The 20,035-nt window shown below is 34.4% G+C and overlaps 1 protein-coding gene across 4 annotated transcripts in view; it reads left to right on the plus strand.

Annotated features, from left to right (window-relative positions):
* SPoCk (secretory pathway calcium atpase) overlaps nt 1-20,035 on the plus strand; it is a 67,005-nt gene that overhangs the window by 20,251 nt on the left and 26,719 nt on the right. For all 4 annotated transcript variants that reach the window (XM_076123123.1, XM_076123121.1, XM_076123122.1 and 1 more), the window contains one exon: nt 11,750-11,915. In XM_076123123.1, coding sequence (XP_075979238.1) covers nt 11,750-11,915 — 166 coding nt within the window. The remainder of the gene's footprint in view (nt 1-11,749; nt 11,916-20,035) is intronic.

Consider the following 20,035-nt stretch of genomic DNA (forward strand, 5'->3'; position numbering starts at 1 on the left):
TACATGAGGATTTAAATAGAATTTACTAAGTGTTTAAACATGTCTGTTAATTCCTGAAATGCCTTTGTTTGGATGTTACGCTAGTGACGTCATGTGTTCCTGTCTCCATTTTTGTGTCTTCCTCATTAAACTTTATTTGCGATGTTTTAATAGCGCTGTATTTACTCCTGTGTAAATACAGCGTGTTGTATACTTGTAATAAACATGAAATAAACAGATCATTAGTCCTGATATTTGCCAACAAAATAACGAAATGTCCACAGTATTTTATTTATTAGAACAGTTCTAAAATGATCCTTGAACAGTAATTGCCTCAGACGACAACCAATGATAGATTATAACGAATCGTCTCTACAGAAATGTAACGAGTGTTCTAGTTTATTCGTTTCGAAATGTAGTATTTTGGTATGTTATATTTCACTCCAGGTAAACGTTTGTATTGGGACTTTAACGAGTAATTTTAGAAATGTCTTCGCAGAGTATTTCTAAGCGAAGTTGCTTTTCCGCACCATTCGTTTATCAGAAAGCTATTGTGTCAATTGTCTTATTAATCTTGAAGCATAAATTAAAAAGTGCATAGTACTGGCAAATGATGAGTGTGTATGACAAGATGTATGAATATTGTAGAAGTTAGTAAAGGAAGATGATGGCAGCAAGTCTATGTCTAAAATAGGTCTTACCCACCACGGAACCACCTTATAGGAGGTTCCGTCATATTATGAAGACACCTTAAAATTTGGAAAACCATGGTAAATCTTTCCATGCGACAAAAGTCACGGGTAAAAGCTTTAGTAAGTATATAATGTAAAGATGAAACCAATTTTGTATTTAGACGGCCTTTTCATGACACTAATTGCTTTAGGTAATTGGCCCTTCAACGTGAGCTTTGAACGAGATAATTAGTTTAATGTAAGAGCTGCGTATTTTGATAATTTCTTTAGATATTTACTTCATAGAAATTATAGTTTATGTGTATTTCTTTCTACATATTTCAAGGCTCATAGTCTAGGTTATTCTTTGCTTGACTTTGTCATCTAGTACTACCAGTAGGAATAGGGTAAAGGGGAATTTTGCGCCTGAAGCCCTGTACCGAGATGGGTCGATTATATAGGTTTGACAGAAAGAACTGGACAAAAGTGGTACAGAATTACTGGCGGAGGATAGGAAGAGGCCAAAACTAACGTGTTGCGAGATAATAAAAGCTGAAGAAGTTTCTAGATCAGAATCATTTAGATAAGAACATCAAACTGGGGTTAAAAGGCAAGAGCAGAGTGGACATAGATGCGACCGAAACAGCGATGCACAGATAGTTATACTAATTATACACCTCGGGTTTTATGACCCAGTTACTCTCTATCACATGCATACACAGTTTTCACATAGTTACCGATTACTCATTTCTTTTTACGACGTAGTCACGGAAAATATCACCCCATACCAACAATAAGCGTGAAATAATAGTTAAAACACCCTGTATCGTGACAGCTACACAAATTAATTGCTATTTATTAGTTAAAGATGTCATAAAACTATACAAATGAGGTAACGACTAGGAGACTAATAGACGTAATAAATATATACACGACATTTAAACCATCACGATGGTAGTTACCAGCGAAATCAATTGATGTCCGATAGACATTGACATACCTTCAATAATCGTAATTAATAATAATAATCAATTTAACCCATTAATGTCCCACTGCTGGGCAAGGGTCTCCTCCCGTAATGAGGAAGGGGTTAAGCCTTGAGTCCACCACGCTGGCCAAGTGCTTTGTTGGGGACTTTGCATGCCCTCAATAAATGTATTAAACAAATTTTAGGTATGCAAGGTTTCCTAACGATGTTTTTCTTCACCGTTGGTGCATGTGATAATTATTTCTAATACTTACACACATAACTTCGAAAAGTCATTGGTGTGTTGCGTCGGGTTCGAACCTGCGACCACTTGCGTGGGAGGTGTCAACTTATACCATTCGGCTACCACTGCTCAATAATCGTAGTAGTATTTAAAAAAACCGCAAAACAAAGCTTTCGTCAATGTCCCACTACTAGACAAAGGCCTCTCCCGTAAACTTCGAAACCCTTTAGTCGCTTGCTTTTTCTTGCTATCCTCTTAGAAATATGTCCAAATCGTCCAGAAAAACTTTATCAAATTATAATATACCTGAAACTTCTTCATGAATTACTTTGTCTTCTGGTTCGGTTTCCTCTCAGTAAAAACAGCATGAAAATTCGTTCAGTAGTACATACGTACCGTACAACATATAGTTAATTTGCGAAACTGTCATAAAACAAAGTCCCACTACCTTACCGTATAGTGCTGCCTCACTTTCGCATACAGCAACATAATAAGTGCGAGTGAAAGGTCCGATGAAACTGCAGTACTCAACTATGTTACATCTAGGGCAGTATACAGTACAATATATTGTCCTCTCCGTTCCATTATTGATCTATGATGTGCTGAAAGCTTTTAAAATAACTAGGTCATGTATACATTAATATTATTAAGAGATACACTTTTGTTATCGTATTTCTTAATTAGCTTACAACTTCCACTTTTCTTATTAACTAGCTGACCCGCGCAACTTCGCTTGCGTCACATAAGAGAATCATAATTTTCCCCGTTTTTGTAACATTTTTCACTGATACTCTGCTCCTATTGGTCGTAGCGTGATGATATATAGCCTATAACCTTCCTCAATAAATGGGCTATCTAACACTGAAATAATTTTTCAAATCGGACCAGTAGTTCCCGAGATTAGCGCGTTCAAACAAACAAACAAACAAACAAACAAACAAACAAACTCTTCAGCTTTATAATATTAGTATAGATGTTTGATTACTATACAATTGATATAGTCATGTTTGAGGCTTTAAATCAGACCATACCTGAAACTATCAACCTATGGCTGATATTACTGCAGGCTGATCTCGCCTCCCCGCCCCCTTCAGCATCTACAACAAAATAACCATTCTTATTTTTTGGATGGATTGATCTGCGTCTTCTGAAAATACTTTAATTTTCCAGTAATTTTAATTGCCTGCCACATCAAAACCTATCGTATTGCCACTTCCTAGAAGCAAACAGCCTTTATACAGGTAAAATTGCAGTGTATGCAAAAATAGCTGTTATTTCCTTTAAAATACAAATGTTTACGGTAAAAGATACCTTTCAGAGTGACTACTCAAAATTTAGAGCCGCGGTTCCGTTCAAATACTTATTGTAATTAACAAGTTAATTCATAGTGTTGTTGATTAAAATAATGGATTCAGATTGTAGCTAAACTTGATGTTTGAACCATGCAGCAATGCTAACGTCCTGTTTTTCGCTGAATGTCTCGTTTTTCCAGTTTAAAATTATTCGCCCCGCGCGGGAAAAGTCGTTGTCCGCCGTTCTCTACTTTTTGAGAATGTGATTTGGTTGACAAATTTTGGAGTAGTGCAATTGGTTTGGTAGTTGCATTCGAAATGGTGGCAAAAAATTGCTTTTCCAAGCTCCCTATAATTTTATCCCGCTTTTTGTAGACAATTTGTTTGTGAAAGGTCTCTGCTTATCCTTTCAGTGTTCAATGTTAAACGGTATTAATAGCCCTAATGAATTGGAAGGTAGGGTGGCCATAAACAATGTTAACATTCATGGTCATTAATGTTACTACGCGCTACGCCACATTACAAGAGCAATAAAATAAATTGCTTCTGAATAATATATTGTAGACGTGTCTAGTTGTTGTTTGTACTGTCTATAATTCTTATGTCTGTGGAAAAATTTGTAGGGTATTTCGACAAACAGAGTTAGTCAGATGATTATGAATGTTATGCGTTAAATGATTTTATAGGTCGTAATTTTATTTGCTTTAAAAAATTAATCTTATTAAATCCTTGAATGCCTGGAAACTTTTTAAATGGTTTTTGCTTCCTAATTCTCATGGGAAGCGATGAAACATGGCACTGAAAACGTGTACGGTTCCTGAGCGCTACCTGGCCCCCACTTGGTATCTTTCATATGAATACAAGTAGACCCACCGTATTTCCGTTCCGTCTCGCGACTTGCACTTTAAACGTCTTATTTCTCCGATTCCTATAATCAATGGGATAAGTTAAAAATAAAATATGGCGTCCGATTTATTTCAATCATAATAAAGAATTATAGAATTGTAAAAAAATGCTGTTCAAGGTAGAGACTAGCAGATAAGCGATTGTTTAGATTTCTATTAGAAGTTTTACAATTATAAAAACTTAAGACATTAATCTTATTTATTATACTAATAAGCGAATTGCCGTATCGTTAATTGCTTAATTAATACTTGAATGTATGAAATTGGTTTGTTAATTGATTGCTAGCAGAAGGTTTTTGTTTTGTTTTTCTTTCAGTTGCTACTTAATTAGTTGTGTTTTTTCGTAACGAAATATGAGTCAAGCAAAAGTCAGTTCTGAATTTTAGATTCATATGGAGATTTCTAGACAGGGTATTCTCATAAATACTAATAAGATAGAGCTAAATAACTTTCTTCTTCCTATTCTTACGCAAGTAAAATATCTTTCTATAATTTTACTACACATTATTATCGTTTCATTAAAACGTCGTTACGTCTACTGAACGAATTTCCTACGGATTTTGTTACCTTGCAAGATCATCCAGATTTTCAGTCTCTATGAAATATTATATAAGGTATGTGATATGTAGCCATATTTTTCGGCTGGCCATATTAGACCCTGGCACGTTATTTCAAGTTCTAAACATGACATCTTCCTAAGAAACACTCATCAATCTTCCACCTTTTGTTTCCAAGGAGCCAAACTTGCAATTTGTCGCATAAAATCAGCGCCGCCAAACTTTGGCTTGTCCTAAATAAATTAACGAAGGTCCCTTCTAACGAGGGCTGAAGGGCAGAGGGAGGGGGGTGTTGATAACGTTACCGCGTATCCCAATCAATTGAGGAAGTCCCGCCAAACCGCAGAATTAACACAATATTTAGAAATACTGATAAATTGTGATGTTTTTCTGCGAATAATTCGGGTGTTGTTTTGCGTAATTCGATAACAGATTATTTTGTATAGATGTACTATTAGGTCCTGTTATTGAAGACGTATTGTTTGGTAGGGGTCTTCTTTGTATGATAAAGGGGGATTTATGCTTAGCAGGCTAGTTGCCTTTACCCACAAAATGCAGGCATCTTCCTTTTTTTACCGTAACTTCAATACATATAGTTGATTTCTTTGAGGGTTTAGAGAAGATGCAGAAGGGCTTCTTTTGCGATAATTTCATCTTTATCTCCTTCTATCCATCCATCCATATACACTATCGTCATAATAAACTTGACCTTATCCCACGCTAAGTGGGGCCGGCACATTTTTTTTCCTTTTTCACCTTTATCATCCGTGAACTCTGTCTTTAAATCTTTCATGTTGATATACTCTTTCTTATAATCCTTATTTTTTGGTAATCCTCTACTCACATGTTTACGTTAATCAAATTAAGTTCAAAATATCTTTTATTTCATAAACTTTACCCGTAGTTATAATTTTCATAGTATTTTTATATCTACTACCGTTTTGAAAAAGCTGTTTCTGATGAGAAGAAACAGCAAAAACCCCACGGTTTGTTCTTCAATTAAATATATCAATCATACGCTATAACATGAAATGGTACTACATTCGCGAAAGTAGTTCAACCTATAGTCAATGTAAACTGTGGTTAGAATTCCGTCACGAAACAATTTGTGTTCTGCAAATTCCGTACATGACTTCGTGTCTGTGTGTATTGTGGCCGTGATTATAATGTTAGGGATAACAAGATATGAATATAAGGGATGTTTGTTAGCGTGCGTTGCGATACGTTTACATGATTACGATGAACATAAGGTTTAACTTTGATGCGTGTAAGGTCTTAACTTTGATTCCGGATTCAATTGCCTCTGTGGCGCAGTGGTTTAGGTCGCCACGTCGACTTTTCCGTTTTTGTTTGATTCCTACGGACCAATTTATTTGTGCGATCCACAAATAATTGTGTCGGGTCTAGTTGTACTTTGTGTCTGTTGTTTGTATGTTTGTTAAAGTCCCCGCGACACAAGAGCAACATTTAGAGCGGGAGATGTCTTTAAAAAAAAATCTTAATAAGTACTAATCATTGACTAAAATTATTGTCTTCACGGCCATTTTCATTATCAAGCATACTCATTACTCAGCTTTGATAACTTTTAGAATCCGTTTCATTGCTGGAAAAAGAAAATTATCTGTTTTGAGAAAAGTATCTTCATTTTCATTCACTAAAATGATTTTTTATTTACTAAAATGATTAAATTTTGTAACAATCAACCAGCCTTCTAAAAGTATTACAGCAAATTCTTTCTCAGAATGTAAGCCCTGGTAAAGATTTACCTTCCCTTAAACCATACATTTAAATCTAATTTCAATGCTATCTCATAGAGCGGTTGGCAGCAAAGTGAATTCAGTATCTATTCTAGCCATTTACTCTCTCTGCCGCTCGATCGATACACTTCAGCCCTACAGCATCCACATTGTCTGAATAGTGATGCGAAACTACCGAATAGTTTCGTTTAGTATACCGAAGTTATTATATTGTTACCGTTAAATGATAATTTGAGCTGGTCTCTGAACTATATTAAAAGTCTTGTTTGCTTGTGTACACTGTTAACTTCTCCTTGTTATTTTGCTACACTCCAATCACTGAATTTATTCCAAAATATGAAAATATATTTTTTCTGTGAAACCGAGAAAAGTAAACATTATTAATCAAATCATTTATTTGTGAGAAAAGTCGTACAAATGGTGTTTACAAAGTTTATGATCATCGCTATATTTACTAATAACTACTAATTTCAGCTTGTCTTAGACGTTAATGTAGAAAACTACAAAATGCATAAAAAAGTCTTCAGTTTTAAAATTAAACCCACACATAATTATCGAAGAGAAGACAAATTATCTTCATACATCGAAACTCACAGTTACAGGTTCCTAGTTGTCAGATAAACTATCCCACCGAATATTCCTCCCCTCACTATTCAGAAACTATACTATCTCCTATATATCCAGCACTCAGAGCGAGATGCTATCAATGTCAAGTGCCTACCTACTACCTAGTATAAAACGTATTTGCATTGCGACCTACTTCCACTACACTATATGATGTTACAGTTAGTCTCATTGACTAATGGTCTCTGTTTTAATTGTCTGTCGCTGAAACTGCCTTTTGTTCTAAATTATGCGCTGTGGGTTTTATTTTTTATGAATGCGAAGCTCGTGGCTAGTTAACAACAGCCGCGCGGATCGATCTTTGAGGTTAAGCTACGTTTTTCGAGGTCGTCCTGTGGATGGGTGATCATCTTATACATATCGAGTTCCTCCGGGTTTGGAAGGCATGTTAAATTGTAGACCCCGACTGTAATTTTAAAAGATCTTATTAAAGATCTTTGTATCTTTCACTGAGGTATAAGTTGTTGTGTCTATGAAAAACTGTGGTAATTGTTTTACAGGGTCCATGGAAAAGCACTCTCTTAAATGTTGCTTGCGGATATCCTAATTTAGTTTTACTATTTTTAATTTAAACGAGACAGTGAAATTACTTTGCCGCTTTTCAGAGGACGAAGCACGGTGAATAAACACAAAACTGTTTGATTACTGATGTATTACTTCGCATTCACGTATTTCGTTCTAAGAACGGTTAGTCACAGTTTCGAATGTTGAGTGTGTGAATGAGTCATTTAACAAAGGAGATCGGCAGATTTCGTACAGCTTAAAGTTTGTGTTGTTTCGTTACAGAATTTGTACCACTTATCAAGGGGACTAAGTCACTTATTTTTATTTGGGAGTATTATTTTTAGAAGTCCGGATTAATTAATAATTCAGGAAGAAAGATTTGATTAATTAAATAATATTTTTTGGTCTATGGCTTATATTTGTCATATTTGTTTGTTATATTTGACAACTAAAGAAAAAGAAAATCTCTTGAGACGTCACTGTTAGTCTGACGTCTACACATCCGTGTTGTTTTGGATTGTGGTTTTGACAGCATCGGAGCAATTTAACGAACTATCGGGGCTTCTTAAAATGTACATAACTTTTACCTCCCAACTTTTAAAAATATCAAAATTTTAAAGTAAGCTTGTTTATCATATTAGCTATCAATTAAAACAAAAAGTAAACCTAAACATGACATTTTATAAGCTGTACGAATTCTTCATACAAACCTGCCGTTCGCCTTTCTTGCTCACTGTTTTAGTCCATTACATCTACATTGAATCATGACATAAATAATATATAGTTTACTAAATATAGAACCTTCAACCTGGGCCAACTGTCAAAAGATCAAGAGTTGTTTTTTCCGTTAGTAAAATAAAGCTAATTATTCACAATATCGACATTAGTCCTGAATCCGCAATTGGCCAGCGTGATGGACTTCCTTCCTCATTGCGGGAGGAGACCCTTGTCCAGCAGTGGGACATTCATGGGTTAATTTTATTTAATTACAATGTCATTCGATTCCAAAATTACCTAATGTATGAACAAATCCATCGCTCTTCTAACAGACGAAAAGAGTAAACGACATTTCCCTCACAGGATACATTCGTTATCCGCACAACACTTCCGGACGTCACTTCATTGAAAGAGCCGGTCGCTAAACGATCGCGTCGAATAACTGTTTGATAACACACGTGTTTGTGCGCGCGTGTTCTCTACAACATCGTACACTCGTACACGTGGTCGGTGGGGCAATGGCTTTTTGGTGGAGTGGATTTTTTTTTGCGCTTTGTAACTGTATGTGGGTTGTAATACAAGCTATAGGAGGTGTCATGAAATGTCTCCGTTGTACTAATTTTGTGATGTTAATAGGGTAAAAGGTGTAAAGAAGAAAAAATCCGGGACATTTTGGTGTTATCGGTTTATATTTAACTAGCTGACCCGCTCCGCTCACTCTTTCTTTTTATTTAATACAGCGCAATTTAAAATTTATTCACCTTTTACACCTTCTCTGGACTTCCCCAAATAATTCAAGACCAAAATTAGCCAAATCGGTCCAGCCGTTCTCGAGTTTTAGCGAGACTAACGAACAGCAATTAATTTTTATATATGTAGATAGATTTGTTCAATCATATTCATACTCCATATTTGTCAGTTGTTTTAAATTCTATCAGCCTGACCTTTATTAAAACCTGAAACAGTATTACTTTCATATATTATTATATTTTAAGAGTAGCCAGGAATTTTCCCACTGGGCCGCTTTTCTCATTGGCCCTACCTTCCGAACTGGCGCTCACGCTCTGAATAATCAAACATCAGGAGTGTCAGCATTCGACTTATATGTATGAATGATTTTGATTTGATTTTAGCAGCTCTTTGCTTAATAATATGAGAATAAAATACTGTTATCAATCAACAATCATCTCCAGATCAGACAGCATAATGTAATATTCATCTCAACCAAAACAAAACAAACCAAGTTGAATCAAACAAGTCCTAATATTTACGAAGTCCTCGTGTTATTAATACTTAAAGATCAATCAATGATATTTATAACATTATGAACTGAGACATAATATTTATAGAACGATTGTGTTGAGACAATGGCCCAAACGGTCGGGTTTAAAGTTCCACTTCCTGTATCATCACAACTTGGTTTATACAAACATTTGACAGGTCAAATGGGTGACATTGTTGACGTTTGCTGTCATTGATTGACATGTCTGTTTTGGGATGAGCATGTAAGGTTTGGACATTTTTTATTGCTTGTTTCGAAGGTTTTAATACTAAGACTAGTAAGATGTTCATCAGTTCGAAAATTCTAAGGTAATAATACTTTTTTTATTACCCCGACGTTTACTATGAGTCTTATAACCTTCTGCGTTCATAACGTAGAACTCGATGTCACTATTTGACAGTAGTCCTTGGTAAAGGTTATAACAGCAGTACAAGTGACAAATGTATACAACATTCTTGCTTTAAGGTGTTATTATTTTTTTTATATTGGAATTGTAAGCCCAGGTCCCGGTGTCGCCATACTTTGATAGATATTATTGGTCATAATAATATGCGAAAGTTCCTACCCTTTAAATGGCTTTTACACATACTGATTTAAGTTAATTCATTATATAAATCACAAAAAGACACACTCTTTATTCTTAGCTTAGATTTCATTATGGCAACAAAGTTATTAGTAACTTATCCGTCACCTATTTTTAAAATAGATCTGTTTGGTCAAGCCTCTATTCGTAGAAACAAATATTTGTTAATGTCTTACCGTCAATAAAAGCTATCAAATAGTTTCCTCCATTCCAGAAACATCGATGGCGTGTTATACGATAAACAACGCGATTGCCTCAAATGTTTCTACTTAATCAGAAAGCAACGTTTTACCGCGTTTGTTCAGTGATTGATGATTCTCGTACTGAATACAGTCATCAATTCTTACTCCATTTTGTTTTTGTTTTGACGTTGTATCATCTGATAATGTGTTTTAAAAAATTGCTTTTGCGATTAACTTTTTGAAAAGTAGGAGTACAATACGGTTCGGCTTGACTTCTCTCTAGTTTTCGTGCACTAACTTTTTTTTAATTAGGACACAATTTATTTGTCTGATGACTTGCTCTGATGACTGATATTATACTGATATTACTCTTTTAATCGTCCTTTATAAGAGAAGAATTTTTGTACAAATAAGTACAGTTTAATTACGCATTTTGACTCTACCTTTAAAAAATATTCCTGAAAATTAGAAGCAACCTGTATAAACCTGGTTATACAGGTGATTTCTTTAAATCTTTGAATACTTTCATACTGTTTTTGTACCATAAGTAATTTCAAATTATTTTCAGAAGTGTTTTTTTAAATTAGTGTCATTATTTTTTTAATTTACATTTAAAATCTATCTGTATACGAAATAATCATACTAAAATATAATTAAAATTATTTTTAGGCGTTTAATTATGAATACCTTAGAAATTTAACGCATCAACGTTATCATAATAACAATTGAAAACAAAAACAAATTAAGATTAATTAAAGGATTCTTTGAATTGTAAACGTTGTTGTTGTTAATTAAGGATCTATTAATTAAAATTTTATTCTTCTAGTAATAAATTACGAATAATAACGTTTTTTTTATTGTCCGCTCATTTTACAAATTATCAAAATTATTTGAAGTACTTACGGAGCATAAACCTTAATAATAGTGATTTTTTTGATACTAAAAATACCGTCTAATTGTCGAATTACTGTGCCTCTAAATTGTCAAAAATCGTTCCTTCGTCGCAAAAATGTCCAGATATTCGAATAAAAACAACTTCTGTATAATATGTCATAAAGTCCAGAACACATTAGACTCGTTTAACATATACCGAGCACATACATTCTGTGGCGCGGTCAGTAGTGTATGTGACTGCCGCGCAAGACTCAGGTTGGAATCCCGGGTCTAGCCAAAAAGTATTCTACAGGGTTTACTCTTAAAAATAATTCAGAGATTGCCCGGAGTTAGGAAGTTGTGGCCGTAGACCTCTGTGCCTCGGAAACCACGCGAAGTCATCAGTGCTGCTCCTGACCTCTCCCTGGTCATGTCGGTTTAGCCGTCCTACCAGACTGAGAGTAAAGGGAGAGTGGCAAAATCGGCTAGAACGACAATATCATGTAAACATATGAATGAGCGATGTTTCATCTACGGTAAAAAACTAGCTACTAACGCTTTTCTTGATTAAATTTTCTTCTATCATTCCTAACCTTCAATATTCTTCTCCAGGTGGCAGAACGTCTGAACGTGGACGTCCGCCGCGGGCTCTCATGGCGCGAGGCGAACGACCGCATGAACTTCGTCGGCCCCAACGAGTTCCAGGTCAAAGAGCAGGAGCCGCTCTGGAAGAAGTATATAGAGCAGTTCCAGAACCCGCTCATTTTGCTGCTGCTGGGTAAGTGAAAATATTTTTCTAAAACTTTATTTTTATCAATAAGAAACGGACTAATTTTTTTTAGTCCACATTTAACCCTAGTAATTTTTGTTCCTCACAGAAAATCTCGAAACAAGTTTGTGGCATTTGGCAAATTTATAAAGCCAATTTACTGCCGTGATACGTTATGGAAGGGAACAAATAAAAATATGGATATTATGACAGAAAATACAATGCAATAAAAATGTACATGTGTCATTACAAAAATCATCGCTTTAAGCTTCTAGTTATTGTAAAGCTTATAATACACATTCGGTTAAGTGACTATCCTGTTGTTGATGTGCCAACGGGGTATTGTTTCTCCTATAATAGTAACTATTAATTGAACTCGTGTATTCATTCATAAACCCTCAGTTCTATTATAATAACTGTTATTCAATTAATTTCTAATCCGCTCACGATTTCTAAAGCCAAGTGCCAGTTTAGGCTTCAAAGTCCAGACGTAGCGATATTCTATTAAAATATGCAAATGTTACATTTAACTTTAGAAAGCCTGTACATAGAGCCTTTTGATCAGTTTCTATTATTGTCGGGACACAATACACATTTTGTTTGTTTGAATTTGAATTTGAATAACGGTGCGGCATACATTGGCGAATACTTTAAACAATATAAATGATAGAGTTTTGTAACAGAAATAATTTATTCTGTAGTAATTTATTTTTCTGCCATTTCTTTTTACGTCTCTTTACTTACTAGTACTTACTACTCTGCTGACGGGTTAAGAAACTCATCATCAAAACCTTCTTACGCTCTATATTTTTGTGGTAGATATTAAGAGCACATACAGCCACTTTTAGTGTTCTATCATAAATTACAGATAAATGCCATTTTGGTTTATTACATCAACGAGCCTTATAGACCGCTGTCTATAAGGATCATTGATGAATGGAAAGTAGTAAGAATGAAAGGATGAAGCGAAGTAGCGATATAATCATAAATAATACTTGCCTCTTGTAAATAGTAGGTAAATAGGGCCGGATATTGAAAACGGCTGCTATTTGTGTTGAAGTTTCGAAAACGTTTTCTTATGTACGGCATGTTCGCCAATGTATATATGTTACTGTAAAAGCCCGAACTGTGGCAAATCCTAAGATTTTCCGGTAAAACCTAAGATTTACCAACTCTCAATGGTATAAGTCCGAACAAGCCGGAGTTTAAAAACTATGTTACGGTATATAAAAAAATCCTCCTTCATTACTATGTTTATAACTATTTCACGGTATAATTATATACTGTGACATAGTTATAAAGAAGGAGTTTTGGGCACAGCGACATGGGTAGGTTAGGTTAGAAGGCTAAGGTGGGAGCGAGCGAAGCGAAGCTCCCACCTTAGCCTTCGTGGTTATCTTTTTTTAACCACACATTAGAAGGAGCCCCGCGAAGCGGGGCTCCGGCGACATCTCGACATCATCAAGTGAATATAGGTAAAAGTTCGAAATAAAAGAATTGTTCGGACTTTTACCATTGCGAGTTGGTAAATCTTAAGTTATATCGGAAAATCTTAGGATTTACCACCGTTCGGGCTTTAACAGTAACATATACACCTCATACTTGAATGACTACATGAAAAACAATGTCCAGTGTTATCCAGTAATCATTATAAAAGTTTTGATACACTGAATTCGCAATGCATTTGTTGATAACAATACCGTTTCTTCACACATATTACATTAGCGAAGATTTGTAACGTTAGTCACTGAAAATAGGTATAAAAATAATAAATGCGTATTTATTTTAGCCTACTTCGAATGAATAAGTTTGCATGTGGGTTAGTGTTTGCGAATTCGTTTAGCAATCGGGTGTGTTCCTGAAATATTTTCAGTGTTAAAGAATTATGTAGAGGTCGTAGTAAGAGGTGCTTTTTGGTCTTTGCCTACCAAACTTTGGGAACAAGACGTAATTTCTTGTATTTCTTAGACGTAGGCCATAGTGTCCCTATCTGTTGTACTACGAAAGGTATGGTGATGGTCCTATGTAACAAGTCTATTTGTGAGACTGTAGTTAAAGCGCATTAGGGATGTAGTATTTCCGATACACAAAGATACGATCATGAATTACCTTCAATTAACGTGTATTACCTTCAGTTAACGTGGCGGCATTATATTAAATGCACATCTCTACACCTGATGGTTTAATAAAATAAATATTACAATAATATGTAGTAGTAATGGTATGTTTTATTTGTTCGCTCCTAATTACCGGTGTTACGATAAAACTTACGTGTCTAGGATTTGTTTACACATGAGTCAAATGTGTGATAATTATGATATGACACGGTTTTTACATCGTAATGGCTTTAATTCTTTGAAGTGATTGTCACATTAAAAATAGATACCTATGTGTTTCTAATTACTACATTGAGCAAATGTTATTTCGCTTTAATTCTTTAAAGGAATCGGCAAAATAAAAAATTGATACCCATTCCAGTTCCTAATTACTATAATGATTAAGCAATATTTTGATTTCATATTCTGGCTGAATAAGGCACAATACAGGCATATTTGAAAAGAAAGAGGGGAGACCATTAGCCGTCACTGGGACAAATAACATGGTAGCAAAAACAAACTTCGTGAGAGAAAAACTTATTTAAACTCACTTCAAGATAGAAGTACTTAAATAAAATCTTAAATGAGTACCAATCCAACTTGCAAGTTCTTAGTTTTAAATGGACTAATAACTCAAACGATAAAGTTGAACACTGTATAAAAACACAGCTAGTCACTTTCGAATTAGATTTATTGCTTAAAAACACAAGTTTCGAATTCCATTCTATATATTGCACGCGTAAGTAAATATTATTTTTCTTTAAATAAATGAAAGATCTAACAAATCTAACAATGACAACGTGGAAAGGAAAAGATTGACGAATAGTATAACAATTGTTTATAGAACCTACAACTTGAAAAGATTTCCTTATTTCCTGTGTTCCGTGCGGCTTTACCGAAGATTTTTGCGACTTGTCAGTTTAGCTGTTTCAGAGATTAGCCTATCATTTTTTACAAGTACTGTATTTTATAATATGTCCATACATACATAATATAATGCCTTTTCCCATAGGGGTACGCAGAGACCAAATAACGACATTTGGTACGATCCTTACAAACTTCCCTTGTCTCAACTTTAACTTTTTTTTATGTAGTAGTACTCATATTACTCGTATACCACGGTAACTAAAATGTTATTTACACTTAAATGCAAAATAGCATAATAATATACCTACCTACTTAAGATTTTTTGTGACAAATTTAGATTCTGAATAATATGACCTCAAGTAAGAAGTTCACCTTCTTAATATTGAGGTTAATGACCTCTTCTATGATAAACATATTTGTACAAGATAACACTTAAAATGATTAATTGCACCTGACAGCGTTCGATTTATCTAGACTGGTTAGTGTTAGCACAAAAACTTTTATATTTGCTTGATTAATTGAATTAGGTATTTAAATTATGCTTGTTTTCTGTTTAGAAAATAAGGCTGTAGCCGTATTAGTGCCAGCTATTCATAAAATACGGTGACTGCTTGTATTTTATTTTGGGAAAAGCCTGTTTCAAAAGTATGAGCTGTTTTAGGATTGATACAATAAATATTTATTTAATCTACCATAGGTAATTATGGGCCCAAAATATCAGATAAACTGTTAACCAAATTAGTTCATGGTTCAATTTTGAGGCATCGTGAAAGACTTGTTTCCTTAATTCCAGAATTTTGATGCGGTGAAAAGAATTCCTTAGCAAAATGGTATCCTATGTCCTCATTTATGTTATAAACGACGCATGTGACCAAATTCTTTAGAATCCATCGAGTACTTTTTGCATGAGAAAGTAATCGGTGGATTCTAAAGAATTTCGCATTTATAATATTGTATTAATATATTTTTTATAACCTTTATCCTTATCTACGTTAATAACTAAATCCGGTCGCCCAATTCAATATACACGTCACAGAATACCGTAAATAAAATAAGATCTACTACAGACCATTGATTATTTAAACATCTAAATTAGGAAACGGTACTAAGTAACGGTAACAAGTAATGGGTTTATAAGACAAAGTTAGATGTTCAACGTCTATTCATACAACTTTCCTTTTGACTAAGTACAAAGTTCGAATAGCTAGTTGACTAAAGGCCAATAAACTAGTTCTGATTTTTGAGAGATATATTTTTACTTATTACTAGTTGACCGGGCAAACGTTGTTTTGCCATATAAATTAAAAAAAAAAAAAGTTTCACTTAAGGGTGTGAAAAATAGATGTTGGCCGATTCTCAGGCCTACTCAATATGCTCACCAAATTTCATGAGAATCGGTCGAGCCGTTTCGAAGGAGTATGGCAACGAAAACTGTGACGCGAGAATTTTATATATTAGATTGTTTAAAAGTTGATGATATTTAGGAACTGTTGAGTCTTAAATAGGGTACATAATTTGCAACTTAAAACCAATTTTTAACGAGGAAAATGGTTGTAGTTCTACAAAATTAAAAGCACTACACTACAAAGATATTTCTTTTTACTAGCTATCCCACGCGCCTCCGCTTCTATGTGAATGCATATTTATTTTCATTTTTTTTTTCTCTTTAAAATCCTTTCAAGGATTACTGAGGGGGAAACGTATACTCAACAGTGGGTAGAAATGGGCTGAATAGATAGAAATATAGATCCTTAAAGAACATGATTAAAATATGACCTTTTCTCATAGATGCCTGCTAAATATGATCGAAATCGGTTCATCTATTTTAATCCATAGAAGGAAAACTAGCAATCGCAAAAACACAATTATTTCTAATAATAAGTATTGATGACGACGTAGCACTTCCGTTCGTCAGTGGAATTCTAACAAAATCTTTTAATAATCCGATAAACAAATTGATTGGGTTATTAATAACAATTCTAAAGATAAGAAGATCAGGCAAATATTATTATCTTTCATTAACACCAACTGTCGTTATTACGTTCAGTACTATAGTCGGAGAACTTAGTAGAGAGCCTTGTGTAAGTGACTCGTAGACTTATGCGGTTAACGATGGCCTGTGTAATACAGTTTTTTTGTTTTGGAAATATAAATATTTATTATGTAAGTTATGTGTGTATTAGAAATAAATATCACTTGTTACAACGGTAAAGGAAAACATCGTGATGAAACCATGCGTGTCTAAAATTTGTTTTATACAGGGTGTCCCAAAACTCAACGATAATCCCCGACAGGATGAAAAGCCAAGTCATACCGGTTCTAGGAAAAATAAAAAAAAAATCCATATCACTTAGTTCAACAGTAGTAGACATTTTTCAAAAAAGTTAAAATTCCACACCCTTGGTCGCATTTTCAAGTCCTGTGATCACCAATGTCACAATTTCGCTGTGTTTTTTTGAATTTCGTGATCTTCATTAAATATGCTATTAATCGTAAAACAAATTAATGCACAAAACATTGTTAATTTAATAAAAAAAGTTAAGTTTTAGTGAGTCATGGTTCACAAAAATATCGTTAGTTAACTTTGACGCTTCGTATTGAAAAAAAAATGTACTACACTACCCTTGGCAAGTTATTTCAAAAGTTGGCGCATTTAATCAAGATTTCAAAATGGTGCAACACTTGCCACTTTTCTTTCCATTAAAAATGTTATTTTTATTTGAACGAAGAGTATCCTCGCAGATGGATCGAACGTAGTGGTTCAATTTTATGACCTCCTCGTTCCCCCGATCAAAATCCAGTAGATATTTTTGACTGGGAATGCATAAAAGAAAAAGTGTATTCGAAATCAATACAAAATCTATCAGAACTTCGCCAGAAAATTGACACAGCGTCAGAGGAAATAAATACAAGGAATTTTGCTTGACTGGTGCAAAGGTCTTTTGTAAAGCGTTGCAGAGCCTGTATTCGTGCCAGAGGAAAGCAATTATTTTTAGTAAAGAGGTAATTGAGTCAGTCCAGAACAAATATTTAATGTAATAAACATAATAGGTTATAATAATAAAAAAAAAACAATGAACGAACCATCATTCTTATTTAATTATTCTCCTTAAACTAAAGTAATCCGAATTGTTTTCCTCTGGCACGAATACAGGCTCTGCAACGCTTTACAAAAGACCTTTGCACCAGTCAAGCAAAATTCCTTGTATTTATTTCCTCTGACGCTGTGTCAATTTTCTGGCGAAGTTCTGATAGATTTTGTATTGATTTCGAATATACTTTTTCTTTTATGCATTCCCAGTCAAAAATATCTACTGGATTTTGATCGGGGGAACGAGGAGGTCATAAAATTGAACCACTACGTTCGATCCATCTGCGAGGATACTCTTCGTTCAAATAAAAATAACATTTTTAATGGAAAGAAAAGTGGCAAGTGTTGCACCATTTTGAAATCTTGATTAAATGCGCCAACTTTTGAAATAACTTGCCAAGGGTAGTGTAGTACATTTTTTTTTCAATACGAAGCGTCAAAGTTAACTAACGATATTTTTGTGAACCATGACTCACTAAAACTTAACTTTTTTTATTAAATTAACAATGTTTTGTGCATTAATTTGTTTTACGATTAATAGCATATTTAATGAAGATCACGAAATTCAAAAAAAACACAGCGAAATTGTGACATTGGTGATCACAGGACTTGAAAATGCGACCAAGGGTGTGGAATTTTAACTTTTTTGAAAAATGTCTATTATTGCTGAACTAAGTGATATGGAATTTTTTTTTATTTTTCCTAGAACCGGTATGACTTGGCCTTTCATCCTGTCGGGGATTATCGTTGAGTTTTGGGACACCCTGTATATTTATTGAGGGCATGCAGACTTCAACCTGCACTTGGCCAGCGTGGTGGACACATAGCCTAACCTCTCCTTCGTCTGAGAGATGACTTGCCTAGCAGCGGGACAGTTATGAGTAAAAGCAAGAAATGTTAATTATTTACTATCTGATCCGCGCAACTTTGCTTGCTTCACAAAAATTTCCCCGTTTTTGTAACATTGTTTACTGGTACTCTGCTCCTGCTATTGGTCGTAGCATGATGATATATAGCCTATAGCCTTCCTCTATAAATGGGCTAACGAATTTTTCAAATCAGACCAGTAGTTCTTGAGATAAGCGCGTTCAAACAAACAAACTCTTCAGCTTTATAATATTAGTAGATATAAATCGTACTTGCGAAGGCTCTCTACTAAGTTGTGGGTCTATATCGAACACTTAGCTTTTACGAGAGCACACAATTTGGAGCTGAGCTCTTAGGCGTTATACTGAACACCTGCCGCTTGACTTAGTTTAATATTGTGCCTGCAAATTGTCTCACACCTGCTGCGTATAGGGTTCCCGCTTATAGAAACACTTGCGATAATTGGGGTTTTGGTAATCTAATCTGTACTAATATTATGAATGCGAAAGTTTGCGTGGTTGTATGAATATTTGTTAGTCAATCACGTCAAACTACTGAATAGACTCTGATGAAATTTGGTCACACAATATAATTATGATACTTATTACCCCAGATTGTCTTTTACGTGAGCGGTCGTAGTCGAGGGCTTGTGTTATAAATGAGAAATGTAAAAGTAGTTCTGTCTGTTACGCTCTCATGGTAAAACTACTGAATAAGGTAGGGCTGTAAATTGTATCGTTGGGAAGGACATGGCCAATATTTTATCCACACGGGCGAGGCCGGGCTAGAGCCCATTCTATACTTGGATTTGATCTAAGACGCGAAAGTCTGGTCCAAGAAAACCGGTCAAAATCAGTTTTTTCACAAAAGTGATTTTCAGTTAAGTATTGTTTCTTGTTATTTTTACATGATTTATCTGAAATGAGTGTAGTATGTAAAAGAGGTAGTTTTAAAAAATAGATTGGTAAAGTGATTCAGATTATATCTTAAAATAACTATTGCGTTCTACTGAATAGTTAAAGCGTTATATCGATTGCATTTCTATGGCCTTGCTGTTTTATACAGACACATGATTTATTTATTTCTGAATATTCCTTTGTTTGTGAAGATTTTCTATATAGTTTTTGACATTAATCAGGGATCACAACCCGAATGTAATTTTCTGGCATTATCCTGTTTCCTGAAAAAGGATACTTAAACCCTTGATA

This window comes from Anticarsia gemmatalis, chromosome 14, assembly GCF_050436995.1.
Source record: "Anticarsia gemmatalis isolate Benzon Research Colony breed Stoneville strain chromosome 14, ilAntGemm2 primary, whole genome shotgun sequence".
Classification (NCBI taxonomy): Eukaryota; Metazoa; Arthropoda; class Insecta; order Lepidoptera; family Erebidae; genus Anticarsia; species Anticarsia gemmatalis.